Source organism: Sorex araneus, chromosome 3 (assembly GCF_027595985.1).
Source record: "Sorex araneus isolate mSorAra2 chromosome 3, mSorAra2.pri, whole genome shotgun sequence".
In the NCBI taxonomy this organism is placed as follows: domain Eukaryota; kingdom Metazoa; phylum Chordata; class Mammalia; order Eulipotyphla; family Soricidae; genus Sorex; species Sorex araneus.
In genome coordinates this window covers 188335640-188362478 of record NC_073304.1, presented here as the reverse complement: position 1 = coordinate 188362478, position 26839 = coordinate 188335640, and the positions used below count along the sequence as shown (strand labels likewise).

The 26839-nt window shown below is 50.6% G+C and overlaps 1 protein-coding gene across 2 annotated transcripts in view; it reads right to left on the bottom strand.

The window, feature by feature from the left end:
- The window catches only part of WSCD1 (WSC domain containing 1), a 46379-nt gene extending 23261 nt beyond the window's left edge, over positions 1 to 23118 (bottom strand). Inside the window, exons 1-5 of one of the 2 annotated variants that reach the window (XM_055131159.1) lie at positions 23095 to 23118; positions 12498 to 13205; positions 7219 to 7333; positions 5252 to 5436; positions 615 to 736 (exon numbers count right to left, since the gene is read on the bottom strand). In XM_055131159.1, the coding sequence (XP_054987134.1) occupies positions 615 to 736; positions 5252 to 5436; positions 7219 to 7333; positions 12498 to 12924 (849 nt within the window). In that variant the 5' untranslated portion in view covers positions 12925 to 13205; positions 23095 to 23118. Of the gene's footprint in view, positions 1 to 614; positions 737 to 5251; positions 5437 to 7218; positions 7334 to 12497; positions 13206 to 21701; positions 21947 to 23094 lie in introns of those variants that run through there. The other variant, XM_055131158.1, reaches the window with a different exon arrangement.
- Positions 23119 to 26839: the final 3721 nt, after the last annotated feature.

The window sequence follows — 26839 nt, the reverse complement described above, 5'->3', positions numbered from 1 at the left end:
CCAGCCCAAGATCTCAGTGTCTGTTGGGTGGCCAGCTGGCTCTCCTTCTTCCCCTCCTCCCTGTGCCTGACTTTTTAAGGGCCCATCTGGGGCTTCACCACTTTCTTCCACCCTAGTTCTAACACATGTCGAATGACAGTGGCCTTGGGGGTCCAGCCCTACTCTTACACAATGACAGTTCACTCCCGACCCAGGTTGAGTCAACAATAATGACAGTCCCTGCTGACATCAGATTCATGGCCCAACACCATCAGTGCAAATCACAGGAAATTCATCAGTTCTCCCCAAGTCCCGAGCCAGCATCTTTCTGCTTCCAAACCGAGTCAATTTAACATCTGACACTTGTGCCAATAGCTCATATGGGGAAAGGCACGATCCTTTCAGCTTTACAACCATCACTGACAATTCCCCACCCTGTCTTGGATCAGTGGCCTTAGCAACAAGCTCCCTCCTGGCACCCTTGGTGGTATCTGTAGCATCAAGCCCTGCTGCCTGCTTGTCCTCTCAAGTCCTACCCCATTCCCAGCTTGCACTTGGGTGGCCTAGCCCTAGCCCCCATCCCTTTCCTGGAGGCCACCACACACACAGCATTGAGAGATGAGGGCACATCTTACTTTATGGGAGCAAAACCCGGAGCACGTCTCCACAGTGATGTTGGCCTGGACCAGAGAGTCGGGGAAGGTGTGCGTGGTGTTCTCTGGTACTCGGAAGCAGCCACGATATGTGAAGCTCCTCCCTGAGGAAAAGAAAACAGGTTTCTTAGAAATGATGCCCTTAAAGGTAGGTGCTGGTCATGGGGGGCACTAGTGGCTGTAGATCATGATACAGGGGCAAATACATGCAGGAGGGGCTGGTTTCAAACAGAGGGTGAATGGGTCTGCAGGGGCTGAGTTTACACCAAGCTCCCAAGAGAAAGCGAGTCCTACACCTTGGAAACCCAGGATCTCAGTCAGCCTAGTTCAAACAGTTGACTTTAGGTTTCCAATTTTCCATGTGCCCTGTGGGGAATAACGTCAATCCACCTGTACCTCCTTCATTCAACAAAACTGGATGGTTGTGATTGTGCCAGATTCTTTAACTCAAGGTGATTCTAAGAGGCTGATTCTCTGGCCATTCTATGTCCTCCTAGCATGGGCAGTAAAAGAAATGTAGATTTGGAAACCTGAAATCCTGCCACACTCTCTCTCCCTATCTCTGCTGCTTTTCTTTCTCTCGATCTTGAATTCCTACCCATATTCTAGGAATGCTCCTCAAGCCCATGTTTCAAAAGGAGTTGCCTGCCAAGTTTCCTCCAGACCTTCTGGTGGAAAAGTCCAGCTCCCTACTTAGCTTCCTTGGTGCTGAAAAAACCTTCTGGAATGTTCCAGCAACAACTGCTAGTTTTCCTCCCAGACTCACCAGAGTTTCTCTAGATGGAATCCTGATACTCAGTCTATATTCCCCGAAGCTCAGTCTCTCCCAGCATCTCTGCCTGCCTTACATCTTACTGGCCGGTAGCAGAAACCCTCACATTTGCCAGAATCATGGCAGCTGGGGTCATTTCTCCATTAAAAGTTAAAAAAAAAAACCATAAAAACCCAGGCCCAAACCTGGGTCTGGAAGCCCTTCCTAAGTGACCACAGCACCCATGGTCTGGAGATCAGGGCATGCACCTCTCTGGCAGAGAAAAGGAAAGCAGCAGACGTGGGGCAAGAGATCGGCCTCAGGGACCTGACACCTGCTGGCATTAGCATTCCTGGTGTCTTGCTCGGCATGCAGTGGATATGGTCATTGTCCATTTCTTCTCCTGCTGAATATCCTGCTCCAAGAGGGTCAGGACACACGCTCAATCCAGCTCCTTGTGGAGCTGCACTCTCCATGACCACCCCCTGCCCTGACTTGTGGTGTAAGGGCCCTTGGCGGTGGCATGAGTAGGGCTCCCAGAACTCCTTCCTGTCTTGTGGCATTACCAGGCCCTCATTTTACAAAGCACCTACAGGGATGGGACTGTTGATCCTCAACCTGTTCCAGGGCACAGCTGACTGCAGGGAGATAGTCTCTGGGGCTCAGGGGAAGGGAGGGTGAGCCAGGCAGACTGGCAGCTGGGGGTTGGGGGTGGAAGATCAGGTGACTAGTGTCCTGCCTGTTCCAGCCGTAGGAACTACAAAATCAGCTTCTGGGAGTGCTGCACTTGAGTTCACCTGTGCTCCCTGCACCATCCCTGGCCCTGACACACAGCAGGTGCCCAGGAAGTGCTGAGTGCATGAATGGCCTGCATATGAGGGCACATAAGCAACAGGGATCTCCCTGCAGAGGCAGCGTCAACTGGAGGTGATGGTGCTCATGTGACTATCCTGTAGTTCAAGCTGCTCACCAGTGTCTCTCATGCTCCCCAGGGGAAAGCCCTGGGGCCTCTGGAGGGAGGAGGGGCCCTCCTAGAACTCTCTGGCTCTGCTGCTGATCTGGGTGTGGAGGTGGGGGGCTGCCTATTGGTCTTGTTCCCTGTCAGTCCTCCCACAATGATAAGCAAGGCACTAAGGTATGAGGTGACACCTGGTCATGCTTGACACAGAGCCTCTCAAGCATGTCAGCTCAACCCCTTGAGAAGGAGCAGCAGGCAAAGGTCAGTGCATGGGGTTTGCCCCCGTCTGCCCTGAGGGACAGCTACTATACTATTTTCTTACTATGAAACTGACCCCAGCTACCGGCAGAGCTGAGTCTGGCATGGATGACTGAACTGTCTGTCCCCTAATCCATGGGACATCTGAAGCAAAACAATGACCTGTAAGAGTTGGGCGGAACAGACAGGAGGAGCTGGCAGGGAGGCCCAGAGTCCACACACAGGCCTGGTGCTTTAGGAGTAAGAAGTCAGAGCATGCTGATGTCGATGGAGCCCAGAGAAATCAAAGGTCCAAAAAGCCAGCATGCAACACTCCGGTCCTCAGGAGGCCCAGATGGCAACCCAGATGGCAGCCCAGGCCTGTCACAGGCCCGACAGCAAACCTGTTCCAGGCCTGGAGGTACAATGAGAATTTGTGGAGGAAACAGTCTCAGTGAATCCATAAGCTAACCAGTGTGTTGTCAGTCTCTATCCCTTCCCCCAGACTATGCTCCCTGTACCCACACACATCCTGAGTATAAGAAGTGTGTAAATACTCCCAACAGGCTGGCTCTGGGCCCTGGGTCCCTCTTCCTGTCATTCTGTCCCTATATAGGGTGGTGAGGGTTGGCCTTGAAGCCCATGTTCTTAGAGCTTAGCTTCCATATGCTCAGCAAACTTATTCTTTATTAGAAGTAGTTCCCCACGCATGCCTTTGTGGTCTTATCTTCTGACTTGTCTCTGAGCACAGTTATGTAGACTGTGGCCAGAAGCAGGCATGCCCATCAGTCCATGAGCCTGGAAGCTGGGCTGTCTTGCATTTGCTAGTAGGGGTGGTGTAGTAACTTTGCTATGCTTTTCTCAGCTCCTTCCAATCAAAAAAAGAACAACCCCTACATATGTGTGTGTGTGCAAGCACATTCTATAAAGGACCCCTTCAGAGTCGGATTCAGCGGATTTGGGCCTCATCAGAATAAACCTGAGTTTTGCACAAATATTGCTATGCTCCCAAATTGTACTTTCAACTTTCAGTTGGAATCCTGAGGGGGTCTATCTTGCTCTTTGATGCATCAACTTGACTCCACTGTTCCCAAGGATGATTTCCTCCCGTGTTCTATAATTCTGAACTGTAAGCTCATCTTCAATGGGAATTTATTTATGGGAACTCTACACCTGGGTTGATGGCAAGGCCCTCAAGAGAGTTTGCATTTGCTTATGCCAGGAACTCCAGATGGCCTAGGGCCAGTTTTTATGTTGGAGCTTTCAGGACCAGGAGGACAGCATAAATTTGAACCTCACAACTTGCACTAATGCAGGACTGCAACTATAATTCTTAGGTGAAACATCCTAGGAAGGTTTTTTTTTTTCTTCCTTCCACTCCAAGTTCAGGTCTAATTGGACATGGTTTAGTCCTGTCTCCCTGCCCTGGAAGTGCTATTTCTTTTAAACATCTAAAATGCCAGTGATTTATACTTCTGTGAAGTTGAATGTCACTTGATGCCCAGAGGTTTTAATGCAATTCTCTTTCCTGTTGGGATCCAAACTCCCCTTATTGTCCTACTTGGACACCAATACCAAGGCCTGAGGGTCACCAGGCCTAGCAACTATACTTTTTGGGAGCCCAGGACCCTATATGTCCATCTCAGCTCCCTGCCATGATCCTCAGCTCCTCCTCTCTTTCTGGAATCTGGGGTTTCCTTACTGAAAAAGAAAGCCTCAGTTTCCCCTTGCCAGTTGCTGTGAGGAGTCCTATTTTTGACTGCCCCCATCCCACTTTTTTTAATGTCCCTGAAAATTTCTGGGTTCTTTCTGATAAGCATGAAAATTAACAATTCCCAAAAGACCATAAAATTCTGCCCCATAGCTTAGGCTTACGGAGAGACTGACATATTGGGCAATACTTAGGGCAAATGGCCAAACATAAGAAATGTGAATAGCTCAATTTTCATTTAAAAGGACCTAGACAAAAAACTGTAATCTTTACCTTCCCCCTTTCCTCTGTAACAAAAAGACCTAGTTTTCTATGAAATACCCCTAAACCAAGTTAACTTAACCCTATACGAAGTTCCTCTCCTCCTTGGGGAGATTTTTCTCTTCTGCTTTCCAATAATATTTCTACTCTGAGCCTGAGCATTTCATCACTCAGAATTTTCATTCTTGAAAATATTTAAGAACCTGGAAACCATGGACCAACACAGAGGCCCGCCTATATCACTCCTGCATCATTAACAGCTTGCTAGTTCAGCTATGCTGAACAAACAAATAGCTTGGCTTTGGTTTATCAGCAGTGCTAATTTTATCTCCAGAAAGCTTTCAGGGGATCTGGTCTGCCCATTGCTAGGACTGTCTTCACACCCCATCAAATAGACTGGAGCAGAGAAGGGCTGCAAACTGCCTGAGGCTACAGCGCAGTGTCAGAGATCTGCACCCTGCCTCAGGCCTTCAGATGAGGTTCTCTATCTTGTACGTACTAGGAGAGATATGTTGTGGTCCAGAATTCAAACCACTTGCAGTGGACCCTCAGCCCAATCTCCCAGTCTTAAATCTGTAGAATGAAGGCAACTGGGAGGGAGAGGCCCAGGTCCTGTCCATGTAATTTGGACGAAGGGCAGGGGTCAGAGGGATAGGAGAGCAGTGGGTGGTCAGAGTTCAGGGCGAGGCTGGGACACTTACTCTTCCTGGAGCCTGGCTGCAGCTCCTCCACGCGGTACACAGAGAGGCGACCAGCTCCACCGCACACAAAGCCCTTCTCCCCTTTGCATTCGTGGTTGCATTCCTGAGGCCCGACACTCAGCACGGGAAGTCGGTTCCCACAGTAGCACTCAGCACCAGCCTCCAAACCGGCATAGACGTAGGACCTGCAGGGACAGTGCGGGCTGGCCTGAGTTCTGATCTTGGCCCCGAGAGAGGGCCGGGGTCCTAACAGCACTGAGGTCTCCATTAGGGAACAGTGGGTGGACCTGGGCCCAGGACAAGGGTCAGGATTGAAGCTGGTCAAGTGAGAAGACAATGATTGTAGCCATCAGCAGAGGGTTGAGGGGAGGGATCAGGTCAAACGTGAGGGCTATCTGGTGAGTATCAGGAACAGTCTTCCCATTGTTCCCTTGGGTGAGTCCTAATGCGGCCTGGATGGAGGCCAGAGACTTTACAGTGGGTAAAGTGCTTACCTTGCTGACTTAGGTTCCATGCCCAGCACCACATATGGTCCCCTAAGCATTGCCAGGAGTGATCCCAGAGCGGAGCCAGGAAAAAGCCCTGAGCACAGCCGGGCATGGCCCCCAAAACAAATATTTGGAAAAAATATAGTGCCGGTGGGTGTGAAGCAGTGGTGCGCTGGTTCTCAGCATGGGGAGACCTAAACTACATCAGCTGTCAGTTCTTACAGTTGTAAACATGCTCATCACAGACAGCGCCAAACTCCTGATGTTCTAGTCATGGGCTTCTTTAAGTTTTCCCTCTGGAGCAACAGACCAGCTCCCCACACTCAGTCCGTTGGGCCACACCTGCACTAACAGGTCTGCTGACCTCACTGCCCTTTGGCTCTGACCCTTGCTGTGCTGCTGTTGCTGCTGCTACTGCAGCTAAGGGGAACTCCGAGCTCTCCGCCCACCCCCCGCAGCCATCACACCAGGTTTTTACTATGGAGGAAGCCATGGCTCTCAAACTCCCATCTCCATGGACCACAGGCAAAAACCCAGACTGGACACTTCGCAGCTGTGTGAGCTAGAATCCCCACTACCTCTGAGTCACAGTTTCCTGAGTGTTAGAAGGAACAGAGGCCAGGTCAGTCTCAGCTTCAAGTTTATGAGGCTGGGAAGCCACTGGAGCAGGAACCCCAGACTTTTCCTTCTCCAGGGCTGGTGTCCCCAACTGTGAACCAGGCCACTTCGTTGCTGCCATGCAGAAGGTGGTGAGGATGTATATGGCACAACTGTGAGTGAACTCAAGGTGAAGAAGTCCAGAGCAGGGCTTTTTTCAACTTCATTCCCTCGTGAGCATTTTTTCGATGCAGAGCTGCGACCCAGCAGGTGCTGGCAGAAACACCCCCAGTTCACTGTACTGCTGAATTTGTGATTGAATTAATTCGTGGCTATTGTACGATCAGAAACATTTCACTGCTGCCAAATTTGTCAGGACCCCCACCTTCAGTTATGAGACCCCAGATGGGGTTACAGCTACCAGACTCTAAAGAAGCAAGCACTGACCTCATGCTGGCTGCCTCCCCTACACACTCCCTGGCCTTCAGGGTCAACTGAGTGGCCAGGCAGCAGGACTAGCCTCGGGATGTGACTAGTGCAGGTGACCACTAGGTGGGCTGGCAATTTGGTGACAAAGTCAAGCCAGAAACTTTCCCCAGAAGAATAGGACCCTCAGAGAAATCCAGCTCAAAGACTTGTATTTTAAATCTCTGAGTGTACCTTGGAGGCCAGGAACAAAATTGACTGAAGTTACAGGACCATCACTCCTGATTAGGCCTGAGGTTCCTTCCCCACCCCTGTGCCATCTCATCATTAAACTCTTCTGGACAAGAGGCTTCTGATGGATGGGCATTAGCTGCCCAAGGCCAGGCACAAGACAGGAAGGCCTTACCTGGTCCTGGGACTGTCTCCTAGCCTGATTCCAAGGGAGTCGACACTTACCGCTCAGCACAGGCATCCTGGCAGTGAGAGATGGTCATTTTCCTCAGGTCATAAAACACAATCCCCTTCAGAGTCCTCTCCTGGCCATCATCACTGAAACATCCAACATAGGTGCCTGCAGGGTGGGAAGCACAGACACTCTGAGGGAGACAGGCTGGAAGGAAGAGACTGATGCTGAGCACACTCAAGGAAATGCCAAGGAGACTTCAGCCCTACCTGGCCAGTGATCTCAGTCCTACCTGGCCAAGCCCCCTCTCTGAGACCAGGGTGTAACTGCCATCCAACCTGCCCACAGTACCTCTGGGCACTTCCATCTTGTTCCCTCCCTGCAGTTTTTCTAAGTCAATGGTCCAGTGTCCACCCGGGAGCCTGAAGTCAGCCTGATGACACCTCTCCCACCACCCCTAGCCTGACTGTGATGGAATAGGCTCCCCACAAGCTCCCCCTTTCCCTTATCCCCACTCCTGGGAAGGCTCCATGTCTCCAGATGTCCTGATTGGACATCATGTCTTCATGATCCAGAGGGGGGAAAATCAGTTATAAAATGTCTGGGGACCAGAGTGATAGTACAACAGGTAGGATGCTTGCCTTGTACAACCAATCTGGGTTAGATCCCCAGCATCCCATATGGTTCTCTGAGCCCACCAGGAGTGATCCCTGAGAGCAGATCCAGGAGTGACCCCTGAGCACCACTAGGTGTGGCCCAAGCTCCCCTATTTCCTCAAAAAAGTCTGGTTTGGGCTACTCAAGAGAAAAATGTTTCAAATGGTGAGAACAAGCTCTGGGGAAAACAACCTGTCCTCCCCAGAGGGGGTGCACCCCTATGCTGGAGGTGAAGGTTCTGCCCTTTCTGGGGTCTGGCAGTGAGGGCTGTGAGGCCCTCCCCAGCCCAAGCATCTCTGGAACATGCTTGGAAGAGAACATGGGGACATGACAGTGACCCTGCTGACCCACCCAAGGCACACCCTGGAGGGAGACTGAGAAACCTGCTCTGTCACCCAAAGGGAGGCAGGGATGCCCCAGAGAGGCATGGAGAATCCAGGAGAATCTCACAAATGTACAAGGAGAGTCAATGACCTTCCTTTTTGGGGCAGCTGCTTGGGGGACGGCAGCTGTTTGAGGGAGGGGGGTATTTGTAAACACTCCCTCCAGGGTCCCAAGTGCGAAGGCAGGATGTCTGTTCTTCACCAAGATGATTTCAACTTTATCTGGTCCACAGAGAGAGGCCCAGGGCCAAGGAGGTTCATGCACCATAGCTTTGTTGCATCTGCATTAGGCCCCTGGCAAAAATGTCACACACACTCCTGAAAGCACCTGCATTTGACTCCTGGGGTCTGAAATGGCACCTGGGCAAAGTGCCACAGTCTCCAAACATATCGGGGGCTCTGGGAAGAAAGGCATCCCAACAACCTGCTGACTCACATATGGTTCTGTGGTGAAAAATATAACATCCAAGTTTAACCTGGATAAATCATTTCAACATCCCAGACCAAAGTTTCCACAACTACCAAATGGCTAAGTACCCACCCCATCCACTTTGTCTCTCTAGTCCCAAGTGTGGGCCTGTGCCTAGCCCTCCTAACTGTACTGGTAAACTCACAATGCTCAGCACTCCAACTTTCTGGTCTTTTGTGGAAATCTTCTATTTTGTATCTGAAAAGCTTATCATCACCCCAATCCAAGTCATTAGCGTGCGAACAATCTTTCTAGCTGTGAGTTCTGTCTCTGCCATATGACTTAAGAATCACCAATGCAGGGGCCATATATTCCCCAAGCTGTGACCTCCACAGTTCCCCCACCCCACCCCACACCCTGGAACTCACCAGTGTTAATATGAACCCCTACTGGCCTATTGTGGAGTGCAGCTCTAAAGCTGTCCTGACAGACACTAGGAGGAAAAAGTCCAAGTGAAGGGATAGGGTAGCACTGAGGCTACACCAATGTGCAACTCACAGCACCCATGTTTGAGAAAGGGAAGCAGAGGATGAGGACATAATGGAGGGGCGTGCCAAGAAGTGCCAAAAGACCTCGCAATCTCAGACTAGAGATCACTGGGCCCAGAGCAAGTCGTGATTACCCTCATCTGCCTAAGAGCCTTCCAGGCAATGACCTTCTCAAGGTCACCTCCCTCTGATATCCCTTGATATACAGGGTAACACTTTTCTACTGAGGACTCCTGCCCAGAGAGAAGCCTTGCAGGTCTGTCTCTTCCCTTCCTTTCCCTGCGGAACACCCCACCACCACCACCACACACACACATACACACCCCATCTTCCCAGGACCAGCTGAGATCTGGAGAGCAATAGCATTCACCATCCCTGTCAACTGCCTACTTAACAAAAGAAAAACAGTATTTCAGAATTTTCTGACATCTTGCAAAGAAGAAATTCTATTACAGCTTCCAATTAAACACCCAAAACACAAAAACAGGGACTGTTAAACATTTGTCATTGTTGCTGGGAAATTAACCAAAAGGTTTAAAAGTTGTCTGGCCTCTAGACCCTGGAAGGCTGGGCCTGGCATATTTCTGGTGAGCTCTGGCGGGGGCGGTGGTGATAGTGACTGGGTGCACCATCTAATTTAGAGGTTGTGTGGCCAACAATGTAGATTCCCTCTGTGAGTCTCAGCTTCCCCTCTATGAAATGGACAGATGACCTACACAATTTCGGGGGTACAATGAGCGAATTCCATGAGAGAATGGGGTAAATATTCAGTGCTGAGGAACACATCATTATCAATACAAACATTTTAAAATGGCTTTACTTCTCTAAGACTCAAATATTTCATCATTAAAGTGGTGATCACACGCCTTATAGCATAACACAATTTGAAGATGAAATGAGACAGCAGATGTACATCTATATGAAATGAAGCTCGAAAAATGAAGCTTGAAAAAGCAACAATTAGTATTCTGATCCTCAACTCTAACCTGGGACCCAATGTGATGATGGATCAGTAAATATTAGCTGAATAATTAACACATCAATACAAGAGGGAAAGAAATGGTTTTGAGCAGCCTGGTCTGGTTCTTTGGAAGCTAAAAGTTATCAAGTAATGTGGAAGGTTGCTCCTTGGGGTGGAGGGCGGGAAGGGCTGACCTGTTGGCTCAGCTCCTTTAGGCTAGTAAAGTCCTTTGAGAGGATTTGAGTCCTAATTTTCTGACACCCCCTCACCCCACCAAGAAAAATCCAACAACCCAAAAGTGAAAAAAGATGGCTTTTCTAACTCCCTGACAGAGGCAAGTATGTGCGGAAAAGAAAGAACTTCTGAGGGATACAGTGGGACGCGCTCTGAGGCGGATTTATTACTTTGGGCTGAAATGGAGGCAATGCATTATTGTCTGTAACTCCGCATCTGTTCATTTGCACATCAAAATGGACATGCCGTGAGGCTATTAACGATGGCTTTGGAGATATTGGAATGTCTTTGGAAATTACTATCAATAAAAAACAAACTGGCTATGGAGAAGTTACTATTTTTCCCCTAGTAAACTCACTGACATTTTATTCCATTATGGATGTTGTCCAAGGTATAATGAAATGCCGGGTGATTGATGGCGTCTCCTACAGCTTCCGTGGCTTGCAGGATCCCCTTTCAGGAGAATGGCGGGCTGCCCGGGGCCTCAAAGAGACGCCGTCTTTGTCTGCAGCCCCGGCAGCTGTTCCGAAGGCCAGTCCGTGGGCTCCTCTCCACAGTGAGGCCTGCCCAGCCATCGGAACCCAGGGGAGCCGGTAACCCAGAATGTCCAGGGGGGGTTCCAGACCAGTTTCCTGTCTCCCCCATTCTCAAGATGTCTTCAGCCATGTGACCCCACATCCTCTGTCAGAGCACACATTCTTCCCCTTTCTCCAGGGGAGGTATAAGAAGAAATATTAATAACCAACAGGGCTGCTGACCAGACAGTACCCCACACTCAACAGCAGGGCCTCATGCTTCTAACATAATGACCAAACACTCTTCACCTGCTGGAAATGGAAGTTTGGGGGTGTTGCCGGGGCATGCAATTGAAGTGCTGGGTGCACCCCATAAGGCTGGGGTCCTCACACTGATCCTGGCACCCAGCAGCCCTGTCAGTCTCACTAGCTGGTATAACAGGCCTCTCACACATTCACAAGTCCTGAGATGATATAAGGGGGTACCAACTGTTTCTTTGGGACATATATACTCTATACCATGGGCTACAGCTTGGTCACCCTGATGAGTCCACAGACCTTTGCATATGCCCGGAGTGCCCAGTTGTGCTGGGTGGCGATCATCTGAGTGCCTCTATCATTTTGCAACTAGACTAAGCACATCAAGTTTACGGTCAATAGCTCACATGGATCCTCAGTAACTGGGATGTGAGAGACGGAGAGAAGTCATCTCATTTTCCTAAGGCCACAGAGCCAATAAGAAGTACTGGTTTATTTGAAAACTCTGAGCTCTTTTCATGATTTTCTCTTAGAAAACCACATATAATTTAGATAAATCATTTACACTTTAGCCTAAGCAAGCTGCCTTGGTGTATGTGATCAGCACAGAGATTCAGTCTTTCAGTGTTTTGGGGAAGATGTATGGAAACCATACCTGCATGCAAGGAGCTGTAGAATCGGTTACCTACGCTCCCCCCTTTCTTTTCACATAGAACCTTTACTGAGGAATTGTACAGTGAGGGCTTTGAGCTTTATGGCTTCAGAAGAAACTTTCTTCCTTGCAAACAAGAAACTCTTGCATTGCCCTCCAAAACTTGATTCTACTGGACCACCAGTTACCCTCTAAGGCAGTGCTTCTCAGCCTTTTCCTGACCTTGGCTTCCTTTTGACCTTGATTCCTTTCAGTAGACCCCCTGCCCTCTGGGACCCCCTAGTTTCCTACATTCATCCCCCATTTATGTGATTTCTCAACTGTGGCTGACTTGCAGTGTCCTGGGCCACATGATCCTCTGTTGAAAAATGCTATTCTAAGGCAGACAGTCTTGGTTCCCTGGAACCTTCGCATCACCCTCAGAACAATGCAGAATGCCTAGACCAGCATCCATATCGCTCCTAACCCAGGCCCAAGATTCACTTGTTACCTTGGTGCTTTGTCTGTCAGAGTGCTGTGCTCCAGCCACACCTGTCATGCGTCTCCCCAGTTTAACCCTTAGAGAGCAGTTCCCCTGCAACTATGGTAAAATACAGGGTCAACAAGGGTGGCAACAGGGATGTAGACACACTATAGCTGGGCCTAGTCACCAACCGACACAGCCATGGTGCATCTTTGGGGCTCACACTGTGGTACTGCATATCAAAAGCACCTACCTCGGCTGCTGGCAGCTGGCCGAGGGGCCTCAGGGCCCAGGGCGGGTGGCCCCTGGGAATCACCGATAAAGTGGTGGAACCAGCGGCGCCGCAGCTGGCGCAGCTCTGAGTTGCGGCTCCTAAGCCAGCGAGGTCCAGGTCGGGGCCGGGCCAGGGGGTTCCGCAGCACGTCCACACCTAGCAGCAGCTCCGGACTGACGCGGGAGTCATGCAGGGCTCTGCTGTCCAGTAGGCCCACGCCCAGCGCCATGGCAGCCACAGGTAAGGCGGGCAGGGGGCCAGGTGCCCGCGGGCCCTGTGGGAGGGCCACTCGGGCCCGCTGCAGCAGCAGCAGGCTGCCTGTCATCAAGTAGGCAGCCGTAAGGAAGAAGAGCAGGAACTGGGTGCGGCGGAGAAACTTCTGGAGTCGGAAGAAAGGTTTGGCCATGCCCCTTGGTGGCAGGGCTCCTGGCTGGAGCCTGGGGACGGCTCCTAGCACCCAGGCGGGAGGGAGGCCCAGGCCTCCAGAGGTGTCATCCCCACATTCTGATTCCTGATACGGCCAGTGTGCTCCAAGAGTTTCTGGTCTTGCCTCGTTTCCAGCTGGTACTCAAATGGTACCATCACTTATCTCTGAGCACCCGGGCCCAGCAGTTGCAGCTTCTACCCAAGTGTCAATGAATTTTGCCATCTCTGACTCAACTGACGAGAGTCTCCTGGCTCAGGGATCTGGAAGAGCAAAGAAAGAATGCTTAGAGGCAACAAAACAGGCTGACTCTCCCTCTGTTCCAGGGTCAGGGGTGCCGACCACCTGGGCTGTACCACCTAGGAGCACCAGATGTGCAGCAGGATCCTGGAGAGAGCCAGGTTCGAGTTCCTATTCTGCCACTGGCCAGATGTGTGGTGCACGACTTGGCCTGGTGGGGTCTTGACTCCCTCGTTTATAAAATGGGAATACCCCCATTTTCCGCAATGGGAAAGATTCAGTGCTGATAGCAAACATGCCAAGATGAAATGAGCAACTGTGTATAGAATCCTGACTCTGCTGGCCCTTGGCTAAACTTGTGTGAATTCCCTTACCTAATGCTCTTAGGTGCAATAGTGGAGGCCTGGTGTCCCTGGCATTTGGTGGTGAGGTGCAATAATTTTTGTATATCACTGTCACTGTCATCCCATTGCTCATCGATTTGCTCGAGTGGGCACCACTAACGTCTCCATTTTGAGACTTGTTACTGTTTTTGGCATATCGAATACACAATGGATAGCTTGCCAGGTTCTGCCGTGGGGGCTACATACTCTCCGTAGCTTGCTGGGCTCTCTGAGAGGGGCAGAGGAATCGAACCCGGGTCGGTCGCATGCAAGGCAAACGCCCTACCCGCTGTGGTATCACTCCAGTCCAATTTTTGTATATCAGTATCAAAAATGTTAACATTATTGAGACCACATCATTTAAACCAAATAACAAATTTTTCCATTTAAAAACATCATGAGTGCTATTATAAATCATGCCTCAATAAAAAAAACAATCTTACATTCCTCTCCCAAAATCCTCATACCAATCCAGTAAAATACCCCCATTCCACAGATGATACAATAGTAGCAAAAAGGGGCAAAGTCACACAGCAGGAAAACAGAGGAGCCATGGTTTGGAATCATCTGCATCCAGAGTTCTGAATGTGACCCAGCCAGTTATAAGACATCACCAGGTACATGAGCACCCAGACCAGGCACAGTATGCAGCTTAACATGCACATGCAGTCTGCTGGCTCCTGGGCATGCACTGGCAAGCCACCCGTGGTTTGGACACTGCTTCTGCAGCCTGGTAGCCTGGTCAGCTTTGATACAGGAGAGAATAGGGGAGAAGAAAAATGGGCTGGAACTGCCCTCCCAGCTTCTAAAATATGCAGGCAGGAGCCAAAGAGTCAGACATCACCTGGGCTGTGTCCTATGGTGAGAGACTGGACACGTGATGTGAAGAACCCAGAGCAAAGTGTTCTCAGAGCAAACTTCCAGGGTGCTCCCATTCCCAGGGCTCAGCGCCTACACCGGGCATAAATTCTCACTGGCGGCCCCTCTGAAGTTGACTGTGAGGGGTTGGCAGAGGCACCTGCAGCTGGCTCAAGACAGGCCGCTGGGTGAGGAGGGCCTTAGGACAAGGGCAGGCTTGTCCCAGGGAGAAAGGCTCCAGGGAGCGTGACTAAGCCACTGCCTGTAACTAATGTGCCCGGGATTCCCGCCAGGCTGCACTGCTCCTCAATGGCTGCTCTGTGGGCCTGACGGCAGCGGGTGTGAGAGGAAAGACAATGTTTGGGCTCTGTGGCCTGGGGCCGGCAAGGGCAGAGATCCAGAGGGGCCCACAACAGCCCGACCCTCTCTGACTTGATGCCAAAGCTGCCCAGGTTCTAAGGTCTCCTCCAGGGCAGCATCCGGGGAAGCCACGTGAGCAGGTGCTTTAGGCCACTAGGGGTGGTCGCCTGGGAATCAGCAAATGAAGGGGGAATTAAATTGAGGCAGGAAGCCACCTCTCACTGGTCTCCAGAGCTTTAGGATTATTTCCTAAGCCTATCCGGGCCATCCCAGCCAGCGTCGACAGATTTGAAAAACCACAGAGAAAATCCCCAAAAATCCTGACTGATCTCTTGGTCTCCAGCTTTGGCCCCTGCAATTCATTCACCACCAGGCCGCCAGGGCGATCTTCCTAACACACAAATCTGATCATGGTACTCCCCACCTTAAAACCCCTTTCAATAGCTCTCTACTGCTTTGGGGACAAACTTTGAATGTTTTACCATGCTTCCCTTGATGATCCAACCAGTTCTCCCCTTCAGCTTCTCTAGTACGTACACATGCACACAAACATAAATATCACAGTCCAAGAGAGTGGCTACCTCTCTGGATCTTTCCACAGGTTGCTTTCACATCTATTTCTCCCCTGTTGCCAGGCAAATGTCCATCTATCTGCCAAAACTCAGCCTAGAGTCCAACTTCTCCAAGAAGCTTTCCCTGACCCCAACCTGACACTCTCCATTGCAGGATGATTTGAATTCTCCACCTACTAAACCATCACTCTTGCAGGGCTATGATCCCCTCAAGGCTAGAGGCCATACCCTGCTCCTCCAACTTGAGGCAATGAGGTTGCATGCCTCGCAGTCATAGTTTCTGAATACATTTCTTTAAAAAGACTGAGGTTGATGAGGGCGTCTTGTTAACAGAAAGCTGCTCCTTAGGGAGGTGACTATCTCAGGTTCCACTTATCCAGAACTGTGGGAGCCCAGGCTGAGAGGTAGAAGAGGTGGAGCCATGCACAAGCATGTGGGAGGTCAGCTGAGACCTTTCTGACACAGGTAACTGAATGAGGGTGTGAAGCTGTAGATGCTGGAATTCCTTTCAGTGCTGGGATTCTATGAAGGAGGCTTCAGGTCTGCTCACCAGACTATCTATCTGTGAAAATCCCATGGTACTAAAATTAAAGGGAAGAAGGAAAGACTCTGGGTGCAAAGACTCTGGGTGGAAAGATTTGAAGAAGGAGCAGAAAGGCAGGATCAACAGTACAGAATGCTGAAGGCAGTATGTGGTATGCCTCTTGTACACATCTTCCATAGGACCAGAACACCAAGGACAAGTAGGATGGAAAATGTTCAGGGCAATTCTATCAGCACTCCATCTACTACACTTGGATCCCCAAAGTTCTTCCAAAGCAGAGCTGCCCCTTTCTAAGAGGGATCTCCCCAGCATGGGAAGATGGGCAGAGTTCCTAGCCCCAGACCTCCTACTAAGCCTACCTCACCTCCCATTTAAGGCTATGCTAAGAGCCTCAGATGAACAAATACTTTAAATTGCAAGTTGGGTTTCCAACTCAGAGAATCTGCCATGGGCTGGTCTCTCTCTCTCTCTCTCTCTCTCTCTCTCTCTCTCTCTCTCTCTCTCTCTCTCTCTCTCTCTCTCTGTCTCACACACACACACACACACACACACCCTTTTTCTCCTGCCCAGATCACCACCTCACAAAGGGTAAATATTGCACACACACACACACACACACACACACACACACACACACACACATACACACACACCCTTTTTCTCCTGCCCAGATCACCACCTCACAAAGGGTAAATATTACACAGACACAGACACACACACACACACACACACACTTTCCTCCTGCCCAAACCATCACCCCACAAAGGGTAAATATTACACTTACACACACATACACACACATATCCTTTCCCTCCTGCCCAGACCACCACCCCACAAAGGGTAAATATTATACTTCCAATTGTCCATCTTTCTGCCAGGCTCCCCTCTCAAGACAGGCAGTGCCCTGCACACAGCCACAGGGCAGCGTGACTGAGCATGCAAGGGCCAGCTACAGATCTGGCTGTAGCGGGAGGGCTCACAGCTAGGCCATGAGTCACTTGACAGTAGAAGCAGACAACACCTGGGAGTATCAAGCCAGTGCCTGCAGGGGGCTGGGAACCTGTGTGTCTGTCTGCACATCCACTGTGTCTGCTGCACCCCAATTCAGGAAGTCTTGGTCAGATGAAATCCACCTGCAGTTGACCACTGCTTCCTCACCCGTTAAACCGGCATACATCAGCATGACTGCGAGATGGTGCCAGGATAAGAAACTTGTTACCCACTGGCTGGGGCATGCAGATATGACTAAAAAGAGGCAAAAGTGTGGCACTGTGGCAGCCCTGCTACGGGTGAAGTGAGAGTGCAGGGGCCATTCACCAGCCATGCACCGCCACTCCCCAGAGAAAGCCTGGGACCTCTTTCTTGCTCCGGGCTGACCCTACACTAAGTACTTGCTTTAGTTTTCAGTGGCACCATGTACTGAGTACTGGCAGCTAGCCTGGCCTGCATCAGCTCACTGACTCCATCCCTCCACCAAGCAGACACCCCCAAGCCCCACTTTGAGAGTCATGGTCTCAAAAGCACAGCTGGGTAAAGTACCCGCCCCTGACACAGACAAGCAGAACTGCATGCAGGCCCAAGCCACCTGCACCAGGGCCTACTCAGTGCCCACAGAGCTTCCTGCTTCTCCCCACTCCGGCTGTGGCTTCACGCAAGGCAGTTTATTCTTAAAAGGAGTTTTGTTTGCCTCCGTCAGCACCTTTTTGCAAACCAGCCAGGCCGCAGCTCCTGGCTGGAGACAAGGCTGCACGTGGTCACTGAACTGAGTCTTCCAAATGGGCCCCCTCTCCTGGGTCAGTCCATTCCCTACAAAACGTACTGCCTACCTCACCTCCCATTTAAGGCTATGCTAAGAGCCTCAGAGGAACAAGGGGCTCCAAGGTTGAGCATGGAGACTTGTTCTGGTGGGGCTCCCAGGGTGGAAGCAGGAGCCTCACACTGCAAATCCCAGCTGATGTCTGTGACTGCTGCCATCTAGATCCCTTGGGAAGCAGATGCTGAGTGTGAAGGGGGGGCATGGTTGGGAAGACGCCAGGTCCCAACCTCTCAGCTGGGTTGGGGGTTCAAGGACTAAGCGAGTGAGGGTGGGCATTGGAAGGGAGAGGTGAGGGTACCAGTGTGTTGGGGGTTGCAGCTGGCCACAGCCAAACCAAGGGCCACTGGGCTTCTATCACATGACTATCTCCCCTGGCCAGAAAGGACAGGATGAGGAGAATAACTCCAAATATCCCCAAAAGTACATTTGCTTGTAGTCAAGAAGTCTGGAACGGGGAGCAGCGGGAGGGGCAGGAACTCTGACAACAAATGTATATGGCCCAGCATGCTGTGCCCCACCCACACAAGGACAGGCCACTTACGGCACCAGCAGCCCAGCACCCAAAGACTTTGGTGACTTACAGCCTAGGACTCAGCCATGGACATTGGCGAATCCACATCAGGAACCCTCAAGCTCTGAACGAGCCCCCCCTTCTCCCCACTCTCCCTGTCCCCCCAACTCCTACGCCTGCTCTCTCATCAGCTCAGACTCAGCACCTATCATCTGGACTGCACCCTCTCCTCAAAGTTCTTCCTAACGATGCTGCCACCTGCAGAGGCTCCCCAGCTCTCAGAAGACTAATAGCTTCAGCTGGGCACTAAAATCCTTCTCAATTTAGTCCCCCACTCCTCTCAGTATTCCTTCTAGAACACTGGCCTGCCCTGGCCAGCATAGGATGCTATGTGTCATTCTCACGCATGCTTTCCTGGTGGTCACAGATGCCTGGGTCATATCCACTGGCCATCAAGACTAGACTCTACTGCTACCACCTCCAGGAAGCTTTACTGGTCCCTGGGACAGAGTCATTTCCCAGTGCTAGACAGCAAAGCTGGTAGGTCTGGGAAGGGCACCTGGGTGCTGTGCCCTGGCAACCGGGCTCCCAGTTACTCTGCCTGCTTCACCTGCCAGTCCTTGTGCCCCTGGTAGAGTCACAGTCTCTGCTCAGTTTGGGGTGTTGCCCCTCTCTCAGGAAATCTGTGCCCACTTGCTACCTTCCAATTATCAGGGTCATGCTGCCCTCATCTGGGGTCCCACATTTCTGGCCTTAAAGGGTGAGAAAGTGAGCAAAGAAAACTGCTGAACCCAGGGATGGGACAGGATTTGAGAAATGCAATGAGGCCAGGCCCCTGCTTTTGAAGAAGCCCCTCTTTTGATCTCTGGAACTTTAGAACTTAAGAGGTCCCCCAAATTAGAAATATTAACAAAAAGGCATAAAACACACTAAGGTCAAAACACCATTTGTCACCAGGGTGGGGGAAAACCCCATCAAACCCACCATTGGATATAATATCATATGAATACATCCCGATCTACTGGATTAGACACAAAAGCACTGACGCACCAGATCAACAAGTGTATGTGTGATTCTGTGCATGATCTTCCAATCACCTAAGGAGGTCAGTCATTGCCAGTCCCATTATGAGATGGAAGCAGAGGGGGCCAATTAACCTGACAACAGAGAGACAATCTTTGCCAAACTGGTTTCAGCTGCCATATCACATGGCCTTCACATGTTATCTATGAGATGGCTAGGTAGGCAATGGGCCTACTATAAACATGCAAAGAAGAGACAAGACCTCTTGAAGTAGCCCATCACCAACTCTTCTGCAATAATCTGTGCTCCTCCCTTTTTTGTAGAATCCTATTTTGTTCTTCTGTTCCTATACTTCTAGACCCAATGAATGACATGAATATACCTGGGCAAGTGGGTAGGGTGCAGCTTTAGCTGGTACCAACAGGCATGTGGGATTGTAGAGCACATAAAATCAATTCAGCCTATTCTCCTGTCCACACCCCATGTCCACACCGGAGACAGTTCCTCCCGTATCTCATTATCCAAAAGCTTCCAATAATTTTGCAGGCAAAGTGTCAACATGATGATGACTAAAGCCCTGGTGAGGGATGATTAGAAGTGTGTGAAAACAAGCCCACAAGGCTAAGTGAGCAGGGGTCAAAGGCCACCCTCAGGCACTCACTCCACACAGGAGCAGAATCTAATTCTAGCCCAGCTCTGCTGGAATGGTGGTTAAGATTTCACAGAAGATCCAAAAGAGCTCAGAACTGAGCTGCCCCCAAACTGCCTTGTCCTTGTCCCCAAGGCAATTCCAGAGGCAGAGTTGGGGGGCCTGGTCCCATATAGGCCGACAGGACAGGCAATGCCTACAAAGAGAAACACCCCTTTCTGCGAGGCCCTGCTCAGATACTGTTCTACACAACCTACTGAACCTCTCACTGCAACCCCTTCTGCAGACTCTTCAGGGAAGCAGCCTGGACTTGCTCCCCAGTGCTCTGCCTTAACTGGCCTGGCTGCAGCTTAGGCTATGGGTAGCTGACCTTCCTGTGGATCAAGCACACACTTCTGTGTAGCTAAATTACAGCAGAGAAGGGCCCAGGGTCTGGCCTTCTGAGGAATGCAGGGTTCACATTATGCCCAGCTAAAAGGGGGTCAAGGGATAAGTCTAAAGGACTCTGATGCCCTCTGAAGAGAGCAATTCTCCAGAGGTGCTTTGAAAATGGTCCTACTGTGCCAAGGCAGATGCAGCCACAGGTTGGGGCAGGGGAAGCGGGGGCCAGGCTCAGCCCACCTGCCCCTCTGCCTGCCTAGCATCTTTTAGAGAATGTGCTTGGGAGACCCACACACTTGCTCCAGACCCAGCTACTCCCCCTTAACAGAGCCCTTAGCTCTAGGGCCTCTCTGGGCTACTTTCTCCCAGGGGACCCTGGAAACATAGTAATGCAAGGGGCACATGTGGGAGACCCTCACAGTCCTCTCTGGTACCTGCACTCATCAGGTGGGACCCACTTTCCCCTCCTCATCTGGAATCAATTCAGAAGCCGAAAGCCACTATCCCATATCTAGCTTCCAAACCAGGGACCACTCTGCATTCCAGTCCACCAAAGCACACTGCACAGGACCCTTGGGCTGGTGGCATCCAATGTGGTTAGAAAAGTGGGTATGGGTTGATGAGTGTGGGCAGCAGCTGGATCCCGGGCACATCTGGCCATCCCACTGCTCAGCAGAAGGGACAGAAGAGCCCCTCTCTGTTCCCAACTCCCAGGAGCAAGCCAGGTCAGAGCAGGCACCAGCGGTGGCTCAGATGCTCAGCAAAACAGACACGGAATGGGGGGGGGGGGGGTAACCTCGAGGTTAAATATCCCGGGAAGCTTAGCAGCACAAAAGAAAAACGCCCTCAGCCAGCTCCGGTTTTGACTCTCCATCCACACCTTGGAAGATACAGAGCTTCACTTGGAGCAATTTCTTCAGGCCAAATAAATACGTTCGGCTTTTGCTTAAGGCTCCGTTTAAGTTCACCAAGTGCGGGAGAAAACCCTCCGCTGACCGGAAGCCTGCCTAGGTCTCTGAATGAGGTTACCGCCGTGGGGGAACGTCTCCTCCGAGGAGCCTAGGTAGTGCGCACCCCAAATCCTGTCTGCGCCCCCTCCGTCGGCCAGGATCCGCGGGAAACGGACAGTCTCTTCGGATCCCGGGAGGAGGACGCAGCTTCTGAAACTGCCCCTTCCCCGCCCCATCCCGAGCATTCCGAAGCGCCCCCACCTCCCGAGCTCCCCACTCTCTCCCGAGCCCGGGAGAAGCTGCCCCGGTCCCGAGAAAGGCGACCCCGCTAGCACGCCCCCAAAGCAGGGGCAGGCGCAGCCCCACCGCGCTCCCGGCCGCGTCGACACAAACTTGTTCGCCCGCCGCTGGGGAACAGCCTGCCCGCGCCCGCGCGGGGGTCCCGGCTGGGCACCCGGCACACAGGACTCACCGGGAGATCGCGGCCGGCTGGGCGCCCGCACCGGCGGCCACGCGCCCGCCTCCCCCGGGCGCCGAGCCCGCAGCCCCGCAGTGCCCGGAGCCCCGGCGCCCCTGCGCCCTCACGCCCCCGGCTGGCCTGCGGCCAGTCCCCCGACGCGCCCCGGGCACAGGGCGCCGCCGCCCGGCTCCTGGGGCTGCCGACGTCCGGGCTGAGCCGCGGCGGTGGAGCGAGCGGTCGCGGAACCCGGCGGCGGGCGCCGAGCGGGCGGCAGGCGGGCAGCGGGCGAGCGGGCGCTTGGCTCTGCACATGCTCACTCGCGCGGCCCGGGGACAGCGGCCGGCCGCCGCCGGGTCCTAGAGACGCCCGCGCTCTGCCCCCGGGAGGGGTCGCCCCTCGAGGGCCACGGGCCCCCACCCGACCCGGGCTCCCCTCCAGGACAAGCGCCCCAAGCAAAGGCGCTGAAACACACACACACACACACACACACACACACACACACACACACACTCACAGCCTCACTCTAATGCACACACAACCCCACTGCTTCTAACACACACACACACACACACACACACAAACACAGATTCTCACTCTCTAATGCATACACAGCTCTACTGCTTCTAATGCATACTTTCTACACACACACACACACTCAGAACCTGACTCCTTCTAATGGACACACCATTGCACACATCACATGGACATACACATACACAAACACGCTGATTACTCACCTTCTTGAGGAACACAACCCACACTCAACACAAATGTCCAGGGGACAGACACACATGAATCATTACCTCCTTGATTCGCTCAGGTCTGTACACACACACACACACACACACACACACACACACACACACGGCTCTGTCCCATCCACAGACAACCTGGGACACTATGACAGACACACACCCAGTGCCACACAGTTTGCAACGCTGATGCGAATACACAGAGTCAATACACATGGCACCAATGTCCCGTGCAGAGCTAGACACTGACTCCCATGTTCTTATCTACTCACATGCTCTCTGCCCACAGCACTCCGATAAATCAGTGAACTCCCTCTCCCCTGCCTACTCCCTTCCCCTACATTCATTCTGCTCCCAGCTACTACCACGCGGCACATAGTGACAGACGCACGCTGAGATTTAGTTATCCACAAAAGCATACCACACACTGGAGTCCACCAACATATTTTTGTTTAGAGAGTCACACATACTGAGCATTGGTCCACAGCCTTCCCCTCCCCCCACAGGGACCTACACACAGACACATATAGACACTCAAAGAGGGGGGAGAGAGAGAGAGAGAGAGAGAGAGAGAGAGAGAGAGAGAGAGAGAGAGAGAGAGAGAGAGAGAGAGAGAGAGAGAGGAAAACAGAAAGATGCTGGTACAGACTTACAGGTATAATCACACTGCTATCCACAAGCTCCTTTAAAGGGACTGAATTCAACCCCAGGATTTCCCCTCCAAGCCCTGGCCCTGCTCTTCTGAAGCCCAGCCACAGCTCCACCCCTGCCCCACCAGATACAATGCTGCCCTCACCCAGGGCCGGCTGTTAAGATGCTCTAGGAGGCTGAGGACCAGCTGAGACTGCAGGAGCAAGCTGGTGGTGGCGTGACTCTAACCCTGTCTTCCTGAAAGGGAATCTCATGCCATCGACTCCCACTAGGGGCAGAGCTGCTTGGTGAGGTGTGGAGAAGCCGGGTTTCAACAGGTGCAAACAGGCAGGGAGAGGATTAGTCTGGGGATCAGCGGGCGGTCTGCTTTCTGTGAGACTGCACAAGAAAGGGACTTGTTGAAGTTTGAGGAGCTAGCCAGTCCAAAAGCCAGAATTAGAATAGAATTTTTCCCCTGGGATGTAAGTTGGGGAGAACTATGGAACCCTGGGAGGAAATTGGACCAGGGCACAGGGAGCTAAAGATGCATCCTGTGCTCCTGGAGCCTTCCTGGCTTGCTGAATTCTCAACCTTCATCCTGTTTACATCCTTTCCAGAATGTGAATGTTTGCGTTGATATTGTTGTCATTAATTTCATACACAGATTTTGGCATTGCATTTTGATGTTAAAAGCCCACTTCAGGGCCAAACACACAATGTGTGTGGTCCAATGCAAAATACAAACGTTGTTGTCTGGTTTAAGAAACTTAAGACATCGGAGCAGGACATGAAGCTAAACACCGAACCCCTCGGAGCATGGGTTTCATGCCTGGGAAGCTGTCTCTGATTCTCATGCCAAATTGTCTCACTTAAAGATTCCTAAATTTGAGCTGCTTTCCCATTCCACTTTCCAGATACAGCTCCTGAAGCCTGAAGGCATATGAAGCCCCAGAATCATAGCTAGTAAGGCCCAGGGAAACAAAAGTTCCTCTAGGGGGTCAGGGGTGGGGGGTGGGGAGAGGCACTACCCTCAACTACCCCATGAGAAGATAGGTCTCATGAAGAGCCACATGCCACTTAAGTCACTGAGACTTAAGCTGAGAAGCTGAAGTGGCTGCCGTCATTACTTTTTTTAAAAACAGAAGAAAAATAGTACTGGAGCAATAGTATAGTGGATAGGGTGCTTGCCTTGCAAGGGATCAACCCGGGTTTAATTCCCAGCATCCCATATCCTAAGCACTGCCAGGAGTAATTTCTGAGTGCAGAGTCAAGAGTAACCCCTGAGCATCACCAGGTGTGATCCAAAAACAAAAACAAAAACAGAGAGAGAAAAGACTGTTGGACATCTTCACTATCTGTGCATGATGTCACACCGCACATGTTTTACAAAGCCCCCTGAAGGGGCAGGATGAGAGCCCTCCCCGCCCCAAGGGACCCAGCCCTGACAGACGAAAACCCCCACGACCCAACTGCTGCATTGCTCAAGGCTGCTCCCCACATGCTCAGGCTGAGCCTCACGCATGAGTGAATGTATTCCTGTGTTCACTCCCTACCCATTATCAAAAAAAGAGTATCACACCACATTTGATGGGGTCCAAATAGTAGGCAACCAATCATAGAGCAAAATATATATATATGCATATATACATATTTTCAGATATATAAATGAAAGCTCACATCATTCAACCTTTGATAACATGTTAGTGATATCCTAAGGAATGTCTTAATGGTCCCTGCCAAAATAGAACAATCTTCACACTGTTTCCTTTATGGATACTTTTTTGTAGCAGTTTCAGCAGTTTTTCATAACAAATAATACAAAATATATTATTTTGGTTGTGCTTTGGGACAGGGCTTGGGGTTTGGAATGGAAACATTTCAAATATGGTGGTGAGAAGGTGTAATGGTAGTAGGATTGGTGTTTGAATAATAAATATAATCAAATATTGTGAACTACTTTATAAAATAAAACATTTTTTAAAAAGCCCTCTGAAGACATTTCGCCTGTGTGGGAGACAGGTAGACGTACCTGCTAACTCAAGGGAGAATGGAGGTGCAGAAAAGAATCCAGCAGGTTACTGATACTTGAACAATGTAGGGTTAAGGTCACCAAACTCACTGTATGATGAAAATCCACATATAACATTTGACTTTCCCAAACTTCAGTGATAATGTGCAGTTGACTAAAAACCTGGCCACTAACATAAACTAGAAAGTTAGAGAAAATAAAATGTTAATATCAAGGAAGAGAAAAATACATCGACATATCTTTGAAATACGCCTGGATATAAGTGGACCTGTTTATTTGAACCTCTGTTGTTCAACTGTAAGAAAGGGCTTGGGACATGTATCTTGGGCCATCTATAAGGAGACAGAATTGAAATAGTTTAAAGTTGGGAGGAGACCTTCCTTTATAGCAATGGTGAAGAACACTAAGGTACAAGGAGACCAGGTGAAATTTTGCTAGTCACTTTTTAAAAAATTTTTATTAAATCATCATAAGATAGTTATAAGCTTTCATGTTTGGGTTACAATCACACAATGATCAAACACCCATCCCTCCACCAGTGCACATTCCTCATCACCAATATCCCTAGTATAACTCCCCATTACCACCCTCCCCCTGCCTCCATGGCAGACAATATTCCCCATACTCTCTCTCTAATTTTGGACATTATGGCTTGCAACACAGACACTGAGAGGTCATCATGTTTCGTTCATTGTCTACTTCAGCACGCATCTCCCATCCTGACTGATTCCTCTAGTCTTTATTTTCTTAGTGATCCCTTCTCTATTCCATCTGCCTTCTCCTCTCCATTAATGAAGCTGTCTTCCAGCTATGGGGCAATCCTCCTGGCCCTTGTATCTACTGTCCTTGGGTGTCAGCCTCATGTGATGCTATTCTATACTCCACAAATGAGTGCAGTCCTTCACTTAGCATGACACTCTCCATCCCAATCCATTTATAAACATATTTCATGACTTCGTATCTCCTAACAGCTGCATAGTATTCCATTGTGTAGATGTATCAAGGTTTCTTTAACCAGTCATCTATTCTAGGACACTTGGGTTGTTTCCAGATTTTGGCTATTGTGAACAGTGCTGCAGTGAACATATTGGTATAGATGTCACTTCTACTGTGCTTTTTGCATCCTTAGGATATATTCCCAGAAGTGGTATTGCAGGGTCATATGGAAGCTCAATTTCTGGTTTTTGAAGGACTGTCCATTTTGTTTTCCAGAAAGGCTGTACCAGTTGGCATTCCCACCAACAGTGAAGGAGCTTCCCTTTTCCCCCACATCCACGTTAGCACTGGTTGCTTTGTTCTTTTGAGTGTGTGCCAGTCCTGTGGTGTGAGATGATATCTCATTGTCGTTTTTATTTGCATCTCCCTGATGACTTTGCTAGTCACTTTCAACCCCAGTTCAACTATCTGAATCTCAGCTCTTCTCCCTACATAGCCAGGACCATTTGGTAGGTTCTTGCACACCATCCCTATCAATACATAACCCATAGGCAATTGTGGGTAGATATCTTAATATCAAAGGGACTTTGTTGGACCCATGATGGAATGGTATATGTCTATTACTGCTGAGTAGCAATGCACTCCTTCCCACACTCTCTGTAAGTCTGGTTCTCAGGATCACACCTGTCTCATGCCACTTCAATATAATCAATCTGTCTTCCACCCTTGTCTCCCTCTCTTCCTCTCTTTGTGGACCCCCCAAATTGGATCACAAGTATTGACATTTCCTCTTTGCTTTGTAG